This window comes from Pyrgilauda ruficollis, unplaced genomic scaffold, assembly GCF_017590135.1.
Source record: "Pyrgilauda ruficollis isolate IOZ18807 unplaced genomic scaffold, ASM1759013v1 scaffold28, whole genome shotgun sequence".
In the NCBI taxonomy this organism is placed as follows: Eukaryota; Metazoa; Chordata; class Aves; order Passeriformes; family Passeridae; genus Pyrgilauda; species Pyrgilauda ruficollis.
The window spans coordinates 457,293-474,606 of record NW_024524155.1 but is presented as its reverse complement, the minus strand read 5'-3'; the positions used below and the strand labels follow the sequence as shown (position 1 = coordinate 474,606).

At 35.0% G+C, this 17,314-nt stretch overlaps 1 protein-coding gene across 14 annotated transcripts in view; it reads left to right on the top strand.

Moving 5' to 3' along the window:
* The window catches only part of RALGAPA1 (Ral GTPase activating protein catalytic subunit alpha 1), a 130,612-nt gene that overhangs the window by 38,207 nt on the left and 75,091 nt on the right, over positions 1-17,314 (top strand). For 10 of the 14 annotated variants that reach the window (XR_005955480.1, XR_005955478.1, XR_005955476.1 and 7 more), the window contains 5 exons: positions 1,905-2,045; positions 8,217-9,788; positions 11,713-11,837; positions 13,948-14,164; positions 15,513-15,689. Coding sequence is in view for 4 of the 14 variants with exons in the window: in XM_041471840.1 (XP_041327774.1) it covers positions 1,905-2,045; positions 8,217-9,788; positions 11,713-11,837; positions 13,948-14,164; positions 15,513-15,689 (2,232 nt within the window). In the remaining 10 variants the exon portion in view is untranslated. The remainder of the gene's footprint in view (positions 1-1,904; positions 2,046-8,216; positions 9,789-11,712; positions 11,838-13,947; positions 14,165-15,512; positions 15,690-17,314) is intronic. The other 4 variants (XR_005955485.1, XR_005955484.1, XR_005955483.1 and 1 more) reach the window with 3 other exon arrangements.

Sequence of the window (17,314 nt, the reverse complement as noted above, 5' to 3'; positions counted from 1 at the left end):
TCAAAGCTGTTTTGATATGCAGTTGTACATTTTTAGCTTGAGCTTATTTAAATAATTTTTGAAAGGGCCTTTAAGCAAAGTATGCATATGGGTTGAAAAATCTGTAAGGTTAGATACAGGAGTTTGGCTTAGGCAGCAGGTTGTGGTCCTATAAAAATATCGTGTCAGAAAGAATTTACTTACCTATTGTTCTGCTTTTATGTAGACAACAGTGGAAGGTTATAACCTATCAAATATCTACATGTTCTGATATTGTCTGCCTCCACCTAACTATTTAATTGAATGTAATATGGTGGAAAAAAGTCCAGTCAAATTAAAAGAAAAACTTTATATTAAGATTTGTAATCAACACAGTATCCAATGTCAAAAGCCTGATTTATTTAGAATAATTTAGCCTGGAAAAGATCCTTGATATTTACTGTGTGGTTTTTATTTTTTCTCTTGCCTACATTCAGTGTAAGATTCACAGTGATGAACGATATGCATCTAACTATAACTATATCCTGAATTTTATTACTGTATCTCTTAATCAAACTGATACTAGAGCCTTACACATAATTACCCTTTTTAAAAAAAATAGTTTCTGTCATACAAAGTTTACTAGAGCAGTGTTAAAAGGTCTGTCTTTCTGAATTGTTTTTTCAAACTGAATTTAGAACTCCACTTAAGTTGTGCTGCATTTGTCAAACGTATTTTCTGCTCAATGTGACCTACCCAGGTTACCTGCATGTTATTATTAGCAATTATTCTTTAACCTGGTTTTGAAGTGTGATGTGCTCAACTTTCACTGCACTCCATTCACGTACATTGGATTCCCATGCAGATCAGGAGCACCAAGATCCTAAGTCTGTGTTGTTTTGAAAAAATAGATATATAGAGAAAAATTCAGACTGATTAAGTATTGCAGTGGCAATATTTATGCTAGATACTCTGAATTTTCCTTAAGCATTTTATCAGCAATAATTTTAAAACAAGTTAGCAAATTTACAACAGTATGAAACGAAGCTACTTGAAGCACAGGATATTACTTTTTTAAGAACTTCCAGAGTACTTTGAGGTTGAATGCAGTATTAGTTCTTGCTGTGTCTTACTCTGACAGAGAAAAGCAAATGTCCAAGATTCATTTAAATCTATTAGAAAAGCTGCAGATATAACCTTGATTGTAATACCACAATTCTTATGTACATTTTGTATTCTGTAGGACTGTTGCAGAATGTGAGATATGAAAAGGTGAATAAACATCAGTTTGGCAAGATTTATCCAGTATCAATTAAAAGCCAGACCCCATGGATAAAAAAAAAATTTAATGCTTTTTGTTGTTAAAACACTTCACTTCAGTCTTTTCATTTTTAATGTGGAACTATAACAAGCTTTATTGCAAATTTCTCCACTGAACTGATAATTTTCTCCTTATGATTTTGAATCTCTTTTGGAGAACATGAATTCAAGAGTATGGGCATATGTATGATACAGAGATGCATTTTCAGGATAAAATCAAAGGAAACTAGAAACTACATTGAAATGTAGTACAAGTTACTTTTCCTGTTAAAAAAAATCAAATTCAGAATGCTTGTGGAGTAACTTTGATTTTTCAACCCCTGATGCAGTGGGAAAATGTGTTAATTAGCTTCTTGATTTCAAATGCAAAATCTCTGTAATCGTCACAATAAAGGCATTGTTGCTGCTTTACATAAAAGTTGAAAACTCAGAATGTCTTATGTGTCCACTGATTTTTTTCTTTCTTACAGCTCTGCCAATATCTGCCGTGCTGAAATGTTTTAATTTTTGAACTTTCTTCCTTTTTATCTTTGTTTTCTCTGTTGCTGCTTTTTCTGTGACACAAGCCTTTCATTATAGTCACTCTTCTTTTTTCCTTCCCCACTTCTTTCTTTTCCTTTTTAAAGCCATGAGAAGCCGATCCATTGGTGAATGTGCTCTGCCATCGGCCTATATACGCAGTGCTAAAAGTGCTCCTGTTCTGATCCATACTTCCAAACCCTTCTTGCCTGATATTGTTCTCACTCCCCTTTCTGATGAGCTTTCAGGTAGTGCCACCTCTGCTAATTTCTGCACCCCCTTTATCACTTTTTTAAACCTTCTGCTTTCAAATTCTGCTAAACCATTAAATTTTTCAAAGTAAAAATATTTTGGGGATGGTGGGAGAGGGGAAGAGATTAAGAATTAATATTTTGAGTTTTGCAAGATACCATGCCATTTTACAATTCATTCTGGAACTGTTAGAAGTTAGTGCTGTGCCAATGTTTACTATCATAAAAGAAAATTTGAGAAATCTTTCAGCTTTTCCAATTTATTGGTAAGCAGTAATACAATATCTGTCTACCAGAGAGTACGACTAATCTAAATTTTTTTTTTTTGATGAGTGAGGGAGGGAAAGGAAGAAATTTTACTTTGATTTGCCATTTACATCCTTCTGTGTAAATTTTTTTAATTCAGTGTCATAGATGTTGTGTGAACAACCATGATGATACACTTTAGCTCCCATGAAAAAAGAATATGGTATCATATAATACCCTTTAGAGTATGCCTGGTTTTCATTACTATATAAAAACATGAAAAAAAAAATCTGTAGTGTGGAATTCTCGTGTGATGTTTTGGTGTTATTTTCCAAATGATCAATTTTTTCGGATTGTGGTTTTCCTCAACATTCTGTTTGGTCAAGCAGGGTGGTTGGCTACAAGTTGAACGGCAGCTTACTTTGGATACTTTTCTTTGAACAAATAGATTCAACAACTAGAGTGAGCACAGACTTCTAAAATACATGTTTTCAGATAAAGTAATTTTTCCAGATATTACACACATATAAATTCGTAATGTGTTATGGCTGACTATGCCTTTGTATCAATGCGTGGAAAAAAAATGAAAGCACAGTTTGAGGACTATATATAATCAAAATGGCATACAAATATAGGGACTTCATGGCAATAATATTTTTATGAAATTTTTTTTTCTTTTCTGTCTCTCCTGCCTGTCTTTGTTACCCAAGAAGTACCAAGAACTGTATCTTCATAATCGCATTTTGTCATGTGTCGCATGTCACAAAATTCTTGTTGTGAAACAGAAACTTGATGCCTTAGTATTCAGCCTGAAAACATTATTGAAAAATCAGGAAAGTTCAAAAGAACCCACTCTAGAGAGACCAGACTTTCACAATGAACAATTACAAAGTAGTTGAATACAGTTCTTGACACCACAAACAAAATTTAATAAAATACAAATTATATGTAATAAATAATAAAAGTCTGAGTGCAAAGAGTATCTCTTCTGAGATACAAGTGATTATAACTTAGAAGATAGAGATTTTATAACAATGGTACCTAAACAACCCATTAGAAAATGTGTCCTACCTGGCCATAGTGATGTTGGAAATTGTCAGTGCTTAAAGAAGACCTTAAGAACACCCACAGAAGGGTTATGAGCTTTCACAGTGAAATACTAATTCATCACATAATCACTGATACTTAATTACTCTCTCTTAAACAAAACAAAGTGCTTTTGTAGTCAGTTTTATCATCCATATTCCTGAAAAGTCCTGGCTTGCATATTACTTTTAATGTGTCCCAGACCTGCTGGCTCTCCTTCTGTTTTTCTTGATGTTGATACTCATACAATCCAAAAACTGCATGACCAATGTAATTATAAAAGTAAAGTGACATTACAGACTGTTGCACTTCTAATATAGAAAAAGTCCTAAGCCCTTCCTGGTTTTGATGTCTTCTCAAACAAATGAGTGTTGCAGCAGCTTCATGATGTGCCCAAGAATCCTGAACATTGTCAGAAAACTAAAAAGCTCTAGTGAAAAAAACAAGCTATTAGAGTGTTGATGGGGAAGCAGCAGAGAAAGAGAAACACAGTCCACTGGATCAGAGTGCACTTTGCGCTTTTAATTTTCTGCATTTTTAATTGTGCTCTCTTTCTTCTTCCCTTTTTATTTAAACATGAAGCTTTATCATTTTCTTGCCTTTTCTTCTTACATTAAATATATTATTTTCTAAAAGCCTTCTGTTTCCAGATGTACAGCATGTAATTTGGGAAGGAATCAAATTGTTTCTGTTGCGTGTTCTAGGTAATGAATGATGTTTAGCTAGTTGTGACAGCTGTTCCTCTTACTACAGGATTATAAGAATATCCCTGTTATCCAGAATTACTTTATATTCCAACACAACCTGAAGTAGAGGGCATTTCAAATTATTCCAGAATAACAGGCTGCCTAATATTAAGTTTTTGGAAGTAGTTTTCAGCTTCTTTTTAGCTGTGAAACTCATCATTGAGAGGTGGACCCACTGAACACTGGTGAATCTGGGCAGGTAGTCTAACAGAAAGCATTTATGACCAGACTTTTACCTTATGTACTCTATATTAATTTTCAAGAGTAAGGCAGAAAACCTTAGTATAATTTGTGAGACATAATTTGAAGATCAATCAGTAGGTTGATAAAATATGTTGCAGAAGTTCAATATTGGCATCCAGTCATCTAGTATCATAGAGGATGATTTTCCTAAGATTGTATTTCCTTCATGTAATTTCAGTTATGCTGTATTTCCATGTGCAGAATATTTGCAACTTTTCAAGTAGTGTCTAGAAAGTGGAAGTGATTTATACTCTAAGGTGTTTAGTGATTTAGTATAGTATATCTATTGCAAATCTGCAATATTTCTAAAAAGAACTTTCCTTTAGTCTGTGAGAATCATAAGAAATCCAGTCTTACACATTTACAAGATAACTAGGGAAATGACCATTTATTCTGTAACACTTGGGGATTTTCAGGTACAAGACCTGAAAAAAGTGTCAGTGAAGTGTAGGCAAGATTCCTAGAAGCAGTGGACAAACTAATTAGTTGTGGGTGGGAGATTTTTCCTTATCTACTGGGACTAAAAGAGTCAAGTATTAACATGAATGGGAGATTCATATGTCTTTAAACCTTACTCCCAAATAATTCAGTAATCATTAAGATGAAATAGAAAGAAATCATAATTGTAATGTCAGTATGGCTGTAATTATTCTTTAATCCTAGAAACTCACAGAATGCCTGTGTTCTCTTTAAAAAAACCCCAACTATTGAAAGCTAAGAAGCAAAACATGTTATTTTTTCTCCACTTCCCAGTCTTTGCATGATGAAATATAAACCCGCCCCAGTGTTATGCAGGGATCTTCCATTAGCACTCATGTCTTGTCAGAATGTGTCTGTCCATGAGTATGTATATCTATCTATGTATATAGTTTTAGCATATCTATCTCACACTTGATGCTGAAAAGCTGTCTTCTCTTTCTGCCTTCTAGCAGCAAAAGGAGAGGCAAGGTTGACTTAGGACAGTAGTGATTGTGTGAGGTTGGCCAGATGTACCAATTACAATCTTTTCCATACTGTACCATGTGAGGAATCAGGGCAGTGTTTCTCCTAAGGGTACTCAGGGTCAGATACACAGGGTCAGCCTGCTGGCACACAAACCCCATGGGAGTTTTGGGTGTCCCAGTCTGACTGTACACCTGTGTGCAAGGGTGAGCCCTGGTTGTGCAGGAGCAGTTCATTTGGGTTTTTAAATATTGTCTGTGTTTTCAGTGCTGGTATTGCAATAACATTTTTCATTTCCTTAGTTTCTTCCCATTCTACAAAAAAGGAATCAATATTGGTGCAAGCACATGTTTGTCTGAAAATGTGTACTTGTATGTGCTTGTCATGAATATGTGAGCACCTAAAATTAATTTTGGATCAACATTGAAATGAATCTAGCTGAATTTATTTCAATGTGTGGAGCTGCTTTGTGTGCATTGTGAGTTCTCTGTCTGATTATTTTTAACATCCTAGAAGGTCATGATCACTGCATGCATGCACAGCATGGGATTTCTAGGCTGCTGCTTTAGATAAGGTTGAGTTTATAATCGATCTGAAAAATGCATACTGAGGGCTCAAGATGAGATCACTGTATCATAGTTGCATGTATCAATTTCATATATAGCATCGTCCATACTTTTGACTGAATCCTATGGTCCCTTCTTTACAGCTGTAAGAAATAGCTTGAGACTATGCTAGCATAACTTCTGTTAATCCGTGCCTAAGTCAGTAGGGAGTTTGAAATAACACTTTCAGTTAGAGAGAGACATGATTCATTTCAGAGGGTGTTAATTCATGCAGTTAGTAGTAAGTTGAACAAGAACAATGATGGGAAGTTCGTCACTTATCAAAGCTGAAGAGAAAATGCTGTATTCGATGATTTTTCAGTTCATGTTTATTTTCTGAGATAGCTTGGATGCCTATTCTCTTTTTCCAATATAGATCTCTCTCCATTTCCTGTCTAACAGCTTCTTTACAGTTCAGTAAACTTTGTATAAGGTGAAACTGTTACTCTCAAATTTTAACTTCTTTGTAAAATTGAGCATGGAAATAGCACTTTTCATCTTCTTGGAACACATATTTAGTTAAATATGGACGTATCTCATTCACCTGGTTTATGTGCTTTGTTCCGAAGGAGAATATAAGAACGTGCAGCTCCATCTCTGACATTGTCAGAAAAGCGTAAGCAGCTCAAAATAGGTTTTAAGGGGACTTCAGATTATCAATATTCAATATTACTGAAATATATATATAGAAATATACATTAAATACTTAGTTATATTTATATATAAAATTTAGTAATAATAGAAATATTTTAAAATGTAATTACGTACATAGTTACTTTATTTTAGCTGTAACACATTAAAGTTAGGGGAAGGAAAGGGGCTTAAATTTTGTTCTGATATTAAGTGAATTCACCGTTGCAGTCCTGAAGTTAAATCATCTAGATAGAACAACAAGGTAAGTCTGTTTATTGTGGCAAATAACTCTTCAGCTGGTGTTCATTTAAGCTATTTACTGTTATTCCTGAATTTGAAAGCATCTCTACAACTTTTTAAGTACTAGGTAATAAAAAATTAATCTAGGGAATGAAAGATTCTATCAAAAAGAAACCAGCAGAAAATTGAGTAAACTGGTTTTACCTTGCTGTTTAAGTGCTTATCTCATAAAAGGACTGGAAGGGATAGCAGTTAGTTTACTCATCTGTAAAGGATATTTAGTCTTGCCTACAGTGGTAATTCGATAGTATATAGTATTCTTATGACATAGTAGGAAATCTGAAGAGATGCATCAAGGTTCTTTATTTTTGTGGATGATGTGAAATGAGCTGAAGATACTTCTGTACAATTCCTAGGTGATCCATGTTGGAACTGCAGGTTTCATTACAGTTAACTGATTTTTACTGACACTAACATATTAAGAGTCTCAACAGAAACAAGGAATCACTAATTTAAATGGTAATAACAAATTATATTCTTTTCATACACAAAGTGGGTTTACTTTAACGTTGGCTGTTGTGAGGCTGCAGGATGTTTTTTGGTATCAGAGTACTTAATTCTGTAATACTCATAAATGTTACATTTGCTGGAGTAAAACTGGAAGAAGAGGAGTAGGTAAGCCTTCATTAGGTATTTAGTTTCATATTTTGAAGATGAGGGACAAAACATTCTTCTGGGGGAAGAGAGCATATCTTTAAATTGTCTGTTATGTATAGTCATCTTTTTTGTATAGGGCCAGCTCTTGCTTGTCATTTAAAAGCTTTAGTCCTTAGAGGTACACTATCAAAATACTTAAAATCATGTGATAGTATTCTTTCAGAAATCTCAGTAATTTATATATATACACACATATACATATATACATATTTTAATTAATGATTTGCCACTTCAACAGACAACCCCAATTTTCCAAAAAACATCCTTGTTCTCTTTGGAGTTGCCCATTTTTCTGAAGATGTAAATTCCACTAAAGGGAGTAGTGCTGTTGAGCTCATTTGTATTCCAATAACCATTTCCTGAAGAAACTAGCTGGAATAATATTGGTTGAATTATTGAACTTATTGGCACAGCTCTAGCTTTAACTGTATTTCCAAACGTTACATGACCTCACTGTTTGGTCTCATGCATGTTAACATTTAAAACTGTGTTCTGATGGTCTAACTCATTTATATTGCATTCTGTACTTGATATTATGTCCGTGTGTTTTTAACACTCTAGTATTGAAAAAAGTGTTTTTGTTGTACCTAAGAAAACAAGGTTCTGAATTTTTCTGGCTTTTAAACTCACATCATTAGGTTGTAGTGGTAGATATATATTGTCTCTGTATGTAAATTTTGGTGCATGTTACATATACTTTTTTCCTACAGACATTGATGATGCTCAAATTCTTCCACGTCCACCTCGAGTCAGACATTTTTCTCAGAGTGAGGATGCTCCAAGTGAAGTTTTTGGTGCATTAAATGAAGAACAGCCACTGCCACGAAGCAGCAGCACCTCTGACATCCTGGAACCATTCGCAGTTGAACGAGCCAAAGGTGCAGTTCCTGTCATTGACAGTTCATCCCATCATGCTCCAAGCTTACAGAATTCCACTGAGACCTCTTCAATGCATAGATCCACTGAAAGTCATATCACTGATACAAATAGCAGAGAGTCCTCCTTGGAAGTTGGGGATAGTATTTATGACCATCTTTGTCATTTAATAGGGCCGGTAGAATTTGCAAACACTGCCTTTGAACAAAACCAGTATGTTGACCTTGAAGGTGAAGATGATCTCCTTTCCTCTCTGAGAGAATATCTTATTAAAGAAAAAGAAGAACTTTGCGGTAACTTTCAGATAGATAAATCTGAGGCTTCTGCTCATGAAGTTGATACATCAGTAAGTAGGAACGATAGATTACCACTGGATGGATTAGAAAATAGAGATCAGACTGGTCAATGCACAACTAGCAACACTGTTGCAGAAAAAGCCAATAACACAGAGCTGCAACTAGAACAAAACCCAAGTGGCTTTATGAGTAATATTGCACCTACTCAAGTAGACTTTTTTACAAAAAATCAAGCGCTCAATAAAGCCAGACAGTTAGATATTGATAAACAATATGAAAGCGTGTTTGATCATGGGTCCAGTAGTCCTAGCTGCAAAGAAGGGAAGAGATATCTATATAGGCAAGCAGCCACTGAAACTGATGTAGATTTAGTTGTGGAAGCACCGGTAGCTGAAAAGCATAAAAGTGTCCAGTTTAATGAGAAAGTGACCAACTCGCGTATTGTCCATGCAAAGAAAATTCTTCCTAAAGCACAAGTTGATCCTCAAATGCCTCACATCACAGGCACAAGCAAACTGGCACCAGCTAAAAGAAGTATATCTGAAACTGTAACTCATAGGGCCAAAATCATGAAAATAACAACTAAAAAAAGAAACAGCGTTCATGTTACTTTTAGGCCATCTACAGAATCGGTTCAGTTTTACAATCCTCTTGAGAACAAAGAGGCTGCTTGGAAAGCAAGACTTCGTAAACTTGGTGGCTTCAGTAGCAGCAGTAGTGGTAGCAGCAACAGCAGTACCAGTGCAAGCAGTAGCTCATCAGCTGCCACAGAGCTGGTTAGACCTGGAATATATAGGCATCTAGAGGCAGTCAACACTGCTTCAGCTGGCAGCAAGCAAGTTAAGGAATCTGCAGAAACTCAAGCAGCTGTGTTGCAGAAAGAAGGTCTTGCCGTTAGTCAGTTCCAATGTCGTAGTGCCTTTAGAACATCAGGTCAGGAGTCGGCACAACAGCAGGGCTCCCTGGGTGGTGTTTATAAAACTGTTGTACATGCTCTTTCGAAGCCGAAGGCAAATGTTTCCCCACAGAGGCAGAACAGAATGCCAGCAGAGGCTCCACTGAGGGATCTGTACAGTCATGTAATGGGCTATTTTGGAAGGAAAGCTGCAGGTGAGCACTAACAGTGTGCAGAGCGCAAAAGGAGAAAGGCAGCACCAGTTTGGCTTAATGCAAGTGAAGCAAGCTCTGATAAGCAATCAAAAGGCTTTGGGATGATCACTGCTTTCCCTGTTTGGTTATGCATGCGCCTATAGCCAGCTGATTTTTCTCCCAGCATAAGTTACATTTATGTACTTTAAATTACTAATTTTCCTTTTCAAGATACTTAGTTGAACCTCTTTTCTGCTGAAGATCATCAGATTAGGGAAGAGGAAGAGACAGTAAATGACCTAATAAAGGATTAAGCCTTGAGACTTTTGAATTTTTATCTACATTGCAGAGCCTTCAAATTAAGCCTACTGAAGTATTGGCAATGCATATTTTATCAGAATATGTTATTCCACTCTGAGTGTAGTTTTCATTTGTCAGAAGGACCTGGCTCCCAACCAACTAGGTTGAACTAATTGTATTTCTGGTTCATTTAGTGTGTTTTCTTCTTCCTCCTCATCCTCTTCCTCCTTTTCCTCCTCCAAAACAAAACCAAAAAAGAGCCCCTCAAATTTACATTTGGAGGTAATTTTAGATATTTTTTTTAAATAGTCCGAAATAGCAATTTGCTATTACTAGAATGATTTTATTACAACAGTTCTCTGAGTCTAATCATAAGATTTTATTCGAGTCTGTTTCAAACCATGTCATAGGCCTTCCTATATGCATTCATCCAAATGGCTGCAGTTAAATCTTGGCAACATCTTCCATTACTTTCTTTTTTTCTTGGAATCTTGGATGTTTGTAAAGGTCTTGTGATAGTCTTTCGCCTGCTAATTATGAGACCTCTGTGGACTGATCAAAAAAGAAGGCTGCAACTCTAATATACATTGTCTTAGTTCCTATAAATGAACAATAACCATAAAAGAACAATAAATTAACTTTCAGCAGTAATGCAGGTTTTCTTTTTTCCCCATTGTTATGCTGGCATGATTAACAAAGGATTCTGCAATGCATACTGCATCATGATGTTAATGCCACCTGAGGGCAGTCTCTGTAAGCACAGCACCTGAGAGCAGTACTGTCACAAAAATTATTTGCTGCTCTTCAGAAATTAGACTTCTGAAAAAGTCATATTTAGGAAGTACCAATTTTAGAAGTGCCTGTTATTTAAAATCCAACATTTAACAGAAACTCATTGTTAGAATAAACTGCACTGTGGTCTCATGAGAGATGACACTGAGGGAAAAATTTGTATAAAGATAACATGAACTGGAATAACTTGAAGATTTTAAAGGCTGATATCATAAAGTCAGATGTAACAGCCACAGCTAAATATGAACAGTATAGTTATATCAAAAAATATAACACTAATAAAGGAGTGAACTTCATTAATTGCTCATAACCATTGATCATCTAGAGTTAGAACTTTCATTCCATGTATTAGCATGTAATTTTATTCTGTAACATTTTGTTTGCACTATTCATACTAACTATATACAGTGCCACATTGCCATTTGTCATTAGTATCTATTACAACCTAGTTTACTTTTCTCACTACATGGCTTTTCATTAGGAATGCAATGAAGAAGGAGCCTGAAGAAATCGTAATTTTTTTAGAATTTGTTACTTACTTGTGATATGGAGGAAGAACATATGCTTTATCCTTAAAACAAGCATTAACAACTTTGAGTAGTGCTTACCTATAAGCTTCCTGCTCTTAAAGGTGGAATTGGAAATCAACTAACCCCTGCTTAGTGGGAAGAAGAAGCCATACTAATTCTGAAAGTAGAATCTGCTTTAAAAGAGGGACATTCTTAAAATGCATGTTTGGCAATTTTGATTTTTGAATTTCTGTTAACTAGCAGGTTTTTTTCATTTGTTACATTTTGTTTTGAAAATGTCTTGATGCGTTCTTTACTATAAATGGTTGTTCATTTGCTTTTAGCTAATAGAGAGGACATGAGTCAAAAGCTGCACCCTATTGATAGTGATATTGGCAGTAGCAATACAAATGTTCCTGACCTCATGGACGAATTTATAGCTGAGAGACTCCGCAGTGGTAATGCACTGGTAAGCCTTTAAACTTGCTACACTTCAATACTTAAGTCTCCATATATGTGTGAACTTGTCAATGGCATGATAAATCAGTTCACTAAAAAGAATTTCTGTGGCTTTTATGAAGAATTAAGAATATTGCTTAATTATTCCTTGCCTTTGGCATAGATTCTTGCCATTGTATATAATTTGTGTTTTCATATCTATTGAATCTTCATCGTGGAAGCAATGTAGAAGTTACTGTCAGATGAATAGTCTCATTGAATGGAGCAGCCTTAATTGCACCTGCAAAGATGCCTGCCTGTACATAGACATTTTCAGAATGCTAGTTTAAATGTAAATTTGCAGTCCTCAGCATGGCATGTAGTTGAGTAACATGCTGTAGTACAGTACTGTTCTCTATAGGTAAAGTCAATGCAACAGACCACAAAACTGCTCAAATATATATTTTTCTTTATTTTTGTATTTCACTTCCAAGTGTTGAATAATTTCTTGTAAATAGTGCTCTTTTAATCAAATCAGCTTTCCATTTGCTGCCTTCTTACACTTTTCCAAAAGCATCATGTTGTTTGGAATGGCATTCATAATAAGTTTTAATCAATTTTAAATTAAGAATTTCTGGTTACTGTTGAGTGCTTACAGAAGGAGACAACTGATTTGAAGAATTAAGTGCTTATTAAGTAATAAAGGGAAAATACTAAAAAAAAAAAAAAGTTGCAAGTTAAGAACAGAATGGGTAACAATTTAAAGATACTGTTTCAAAATGGTTTAGTTCCTTTTTCTTTAAAGTTTTCAAGGTCATTTGAAGACATGCTCCTGTAAGACATATTCCTATAGAAAATTGTCAGTAGAGAAGTTGGTGACAAGAAGGGACAGAAGAAGATTCTTCAAAGTTATTAAAAGATTATTTTTCATCATCTTTTATAAATGGCAAGAGAAGATCTATGGAGTTTGTCCATATGTATACTTTTTTTCTCTTTTGTGTTGAACTCATGTTTATAAAACTTGATTGTTGGCACAAAGTATTCTTGTTAGTAAGTCTTGAGTTGCACAACAAAATGCTAACTTGTAGTCTGTGAAAAAGGTTAACTTAGTCTGAAAATTAATAAACCAGAAATCATCACATCCGGTTCCAGAAGAAAGAAAGGGAAGGATTACTCTTTGTTTGGAGAAGTAATACTTTCCTCAGGTAGCAGAAAAGAGCTGAGATAAGTTTGAGTAAATACTCAAACTACCAAAACTATTGCTCATTTTTTTCAAGTAGCACACAACAGACATGCCTCCTTAAAATAGTACCAACTTACTAAGATTAATTTTAGATTTCTTTATCTATTGAATGCTAAAACCACATCATGAAAAGCTTATTAGTCTTAGTTATCCTAAAATTAGTAGTAGAGTAGTAAAAGAATGCAGAACTGACTGGGCCTGTTGTAAAAGGAAGGCATCTTTAGTCTCATAATGCATACAAATTTCAAGCCATTTCATAAAATGGCATTTCTACTTCGATATCTCTTTCTCAAGCAAACAGTGCTATCTGTGGAAAAAAAAGCCTTAAAGAAAGACTTCAAATAGGTCACCACCTTACTTGTAAATGAGCAAATCTGCATGCCTTACTTCTGTTATGTGTAGTCTTTTGTGTTCCAAACCAGTACTGAAGTGGTGTTTTAATCATACGATGATCAATGCAAGAATTAATAAATTAATTTGCTCCTTCTATAAATTAAGTTTTTGATTATAGTGTGGTGGCCTATAGGCCATTTGGTCTGAAACCATGATTTGCAAGTTTTCTTTAGTTATTTAGATGTAATGTACTTTTTAACTATTTTGCTCTCTCATGTCTTACCTACCATGTGGCCCATGCTACTCTGAGTCTCAGACTTTTACAGTATGTGTCCAAAAATCCACTGTACAGATAAAATTTGTATTTATGAAATTCTTTGACTGCATGGGTTCTTCATTTGGGGGTTTGGAAAGTCTTGGTATTTAGAATGATGGCAATTTCTGGTTTAGGTACTTAAGAGCTGTTTGTTACATTCTGATTTCACCAAATGTGGGACTGTTTTTTCCATTTTATGTAAATAAGCCATCCAAGATTGTAAGATAATTGTGTATCTTCAACGTTTAGAATGTGACAAGAAGAGGAAGCAGCCCTGGCAGCCTGGAAGTTCCTAAAGACCTTCCTGATATATTGAACAAGCAGAATCAGATGCGTCCTGTGGATGACCCAGGTGTGCCTTCCGAGTGGACGTCGCCTGCCAGCGCGGGCAGCAGTGACCTCATCAGCTCAGACAGCCACTCCGACTCCTTCAGCGCCTTCCAGTATGAGAGCCGCAAATTTGAAAGCAAGTACATTTTTCCAAAAGTAATAGCATTTTTGATTAATGTAGTGCAGATTTCCTTTGTTTCATCTGTTGTTTTATTTTTTCCCCCCGGATAAAGTTGTATGCCAGCAGTTTTCTGTTGAGAGAGATTATTTTGATTTTCCATTGAAATCATTAGCAAGTTAATGGAACAAGGAAGGTTCTTACAAGAGGCTATTGTTTTTTTAGTTATACCAAAACAAAAGAGCACTGGAGTACTACTACGCAAAGAGGAGAACATACTTGACCAGGAGTTAGAAAGAAATATTGTAACCTCTGTGGAGCGTATCTATCTGTTTTGCACCAAATATGAAAATTAAAAGTTATTTATTTTGGAAATTATTTTAATTCTTTTGGAAAGTGATTAGGTAAAACTTGAAGAATGGCTTCTGATATTTTTACAGTGGTCTTTGTGTAGCTAGAGATTAATCAAGATATTAAGTGTAATATGGTACAATTATTGTGTTTTGTTAAAATTAGTGTGCTTTGTTTAATAACATAATGCTTTTCATTCATTTTATTTATCTATTCCCACTCTTGTTTAACGAAGGGGTCATTATGGCTGGTAGGAATTATGATATCATATATATATAAGATAAAAATAATATGTACATAGAATTTTTGGAAGAAATTACAATTTTTATATATGTCTCCATTATGCAAATAGTCATGGCATTTAAACCTACATTTCAGCCTGACATTTTTTTCGTTAATGTTGAGGACAACATTTGTTAGTGTCATTTGCTGTAAAATTTTCAGTTTGAAGTTAGTGCTTTCACAATAAACTTGAATATTTCTTCCGGCTTGTAAATTTTACAAGGAGATCCGATCCGCTCACCTGCCGGACTCCAAAGAGGAAGTCTCTCTGGGAGTGCTCTGCTTTTAACCCCTGTGTGTTCTCAGAGGCGTATCCAAGTCCCCAGTGGCCACACCCGGTGCCAATCCAAAATCTGGCCACTGATTGGTTTGACCATAAGTTTCCCAAAACCTCACTTCCTGGTCAAACCATGACAAAAATAAATTCCTTAATGTATGATTGCATTATTTTTGCGTTATTCAGATGCAGATGCACTTACAACAACAAAGCAGAATACAGACAGGCAACAAGAATGTCTTCTGCAGACACCAGTTCATGGGTTTATGACAGGAAAGAGAATATTCCTAATAGTCAATACTTTCTGCTGTTGTATTTTATTTAAATTTTGCAACAGTGTGCTAGTAGCATAGAAGATGCACATTCAAGGTTTCTGTTCAGTTTGGCGGTCCTGGGGTTTTTTCATATTAGTGGTATTTTTATGCTGTAAGTTAATACAATGCTTTCCTCATACAGATTTCAACTTTGGCACTGAGGCGGGGACACCAGCTCCTACTGACGTTGATGCAATTTCAGGACAGCAACAAAGTGCTGAGGAACAAGAAGTGGCCAGTCTAACTACACTCCACATAGATTCAGAAACAAGTAGTCTCAATCAGCAACCATTGTCTGCTGAAGCTGCCACTATTACTGGTAAAGTAGATTTTTTAAAAAAAAAATATTTATTTCAGAAATTTTTCACCCATCCTGAAGAATGCAACTTCCAGCTTCTGCCAAGAGTCTATATTCTATTTAAGATTATTCCCTTATTTCAATTATTTTTTGACTGCTATTGAAAAGTAATACGTGAAATAACATAAGTGGAAAACCTTTGTCTGACTTAGTTATCCATGGTCCTAAATGTACTTTAAACCCTTCATAAGAAAATCTGTACAATTACCAAGGAGAAACTCTTACAACATAATGTATGCTAGATCTCTTACAAATGTCCTTCTATTACTGGTAGTTAAATAATTAATTTTCATGAACTGTTTTTGCTTTGGAAGGTTTTCACAGTGCTCCTTTAAACCAGTGTATCATATTGAAGTATCTTGGGATTCTTTTATATGCATCCATCTTAATATCTCTTTGTATTGTCTGTTGTGTAACTGAGAGGCTTTATTATGCAAAATGTAACTTATTTGACCATGTAACATCACTTTGTATTTGTATAACTGAAAAGTGATGCAGTTAACCAAAATTGAGTGGGCTCCTGTGTGAAAGAGAGAATGCTTCTCTATGAGGATGATCTGAAAGAATGATCTCTTACTAGATTTTGTACATGAGAAGTAAAGATGCCCATAGTCATTTTCATACTCCTTGTTCCATAGCTCTTATACACTACCATTCCTGTTGCAACCCTAGTTGTAACAAGTAACAAGTTGCAACAATTATCTATATTTCTATGAAAGCTTATACCTACATATTGTGTCTTGTTCTCTGTTAGAAATCAAACTCTTCATTTTCAGAGATATGGAAAGACATCTTTACTTCCTCTGCCATAACTTTTTAAAAGTGCCCTTCTGCTGAAAGAACCATTGTACTGGCTTTCATGGACATTGTTGTTCAGCTTGTTCCACAATGTTCAGCTTGACTTGTGTTCTCTTCATCTTTCTATTTGCTGTGTGCTTGTTGAAAGTCTTTGCTGTAGATCTGTTCTTTTTCTTTTTGTTTGTATGTTTTTATATGTTAATAACTTCATTACTGTTTGGTATTTTTGTCCAAGTGTACACTATAATTTAATTGATAAGATTGCAGTTAATGACTGAGTTGTCTACTGAGAGATTCTGTGGTTAACTCTTCTTGCTTGAACCACTGTTCTAGAGAGGCAGCTCTTGTGTGTCACATGCATTTAGCTGGGTTTTCTGAGGAAACAATACTTGTGCAATTGTTTTGTCTATCTCTGACTGTTCCATGCACCCAACAATATTGCAGCCTATTGTCTAATTTTTGCTAAATTGACATATAAGAAATCAAAAGGATGTTATTTTCTTTGATGTTTTATGAAAGGTAGGCACCTATCTAGTGAAAATTGCATGCACACAGACTCTCATGATGGAAGCTGCAATGCGAATTTCACTATATTAGATGACAGCAAATGAATGTAGAAACTCAGCCTCAAAACACACTTATAATAAATAAGTTTTCAGTGGTTCTGCTGATCAGAAAACTACTCTTCCTGAATCTGAAGGGTTTTGGAAGGATGATACAGTTTTGGTATATGAGCATTACATCATATTCCAAGTAAATGATAAAGTTGACTCTTGTCTGCTGTTTAC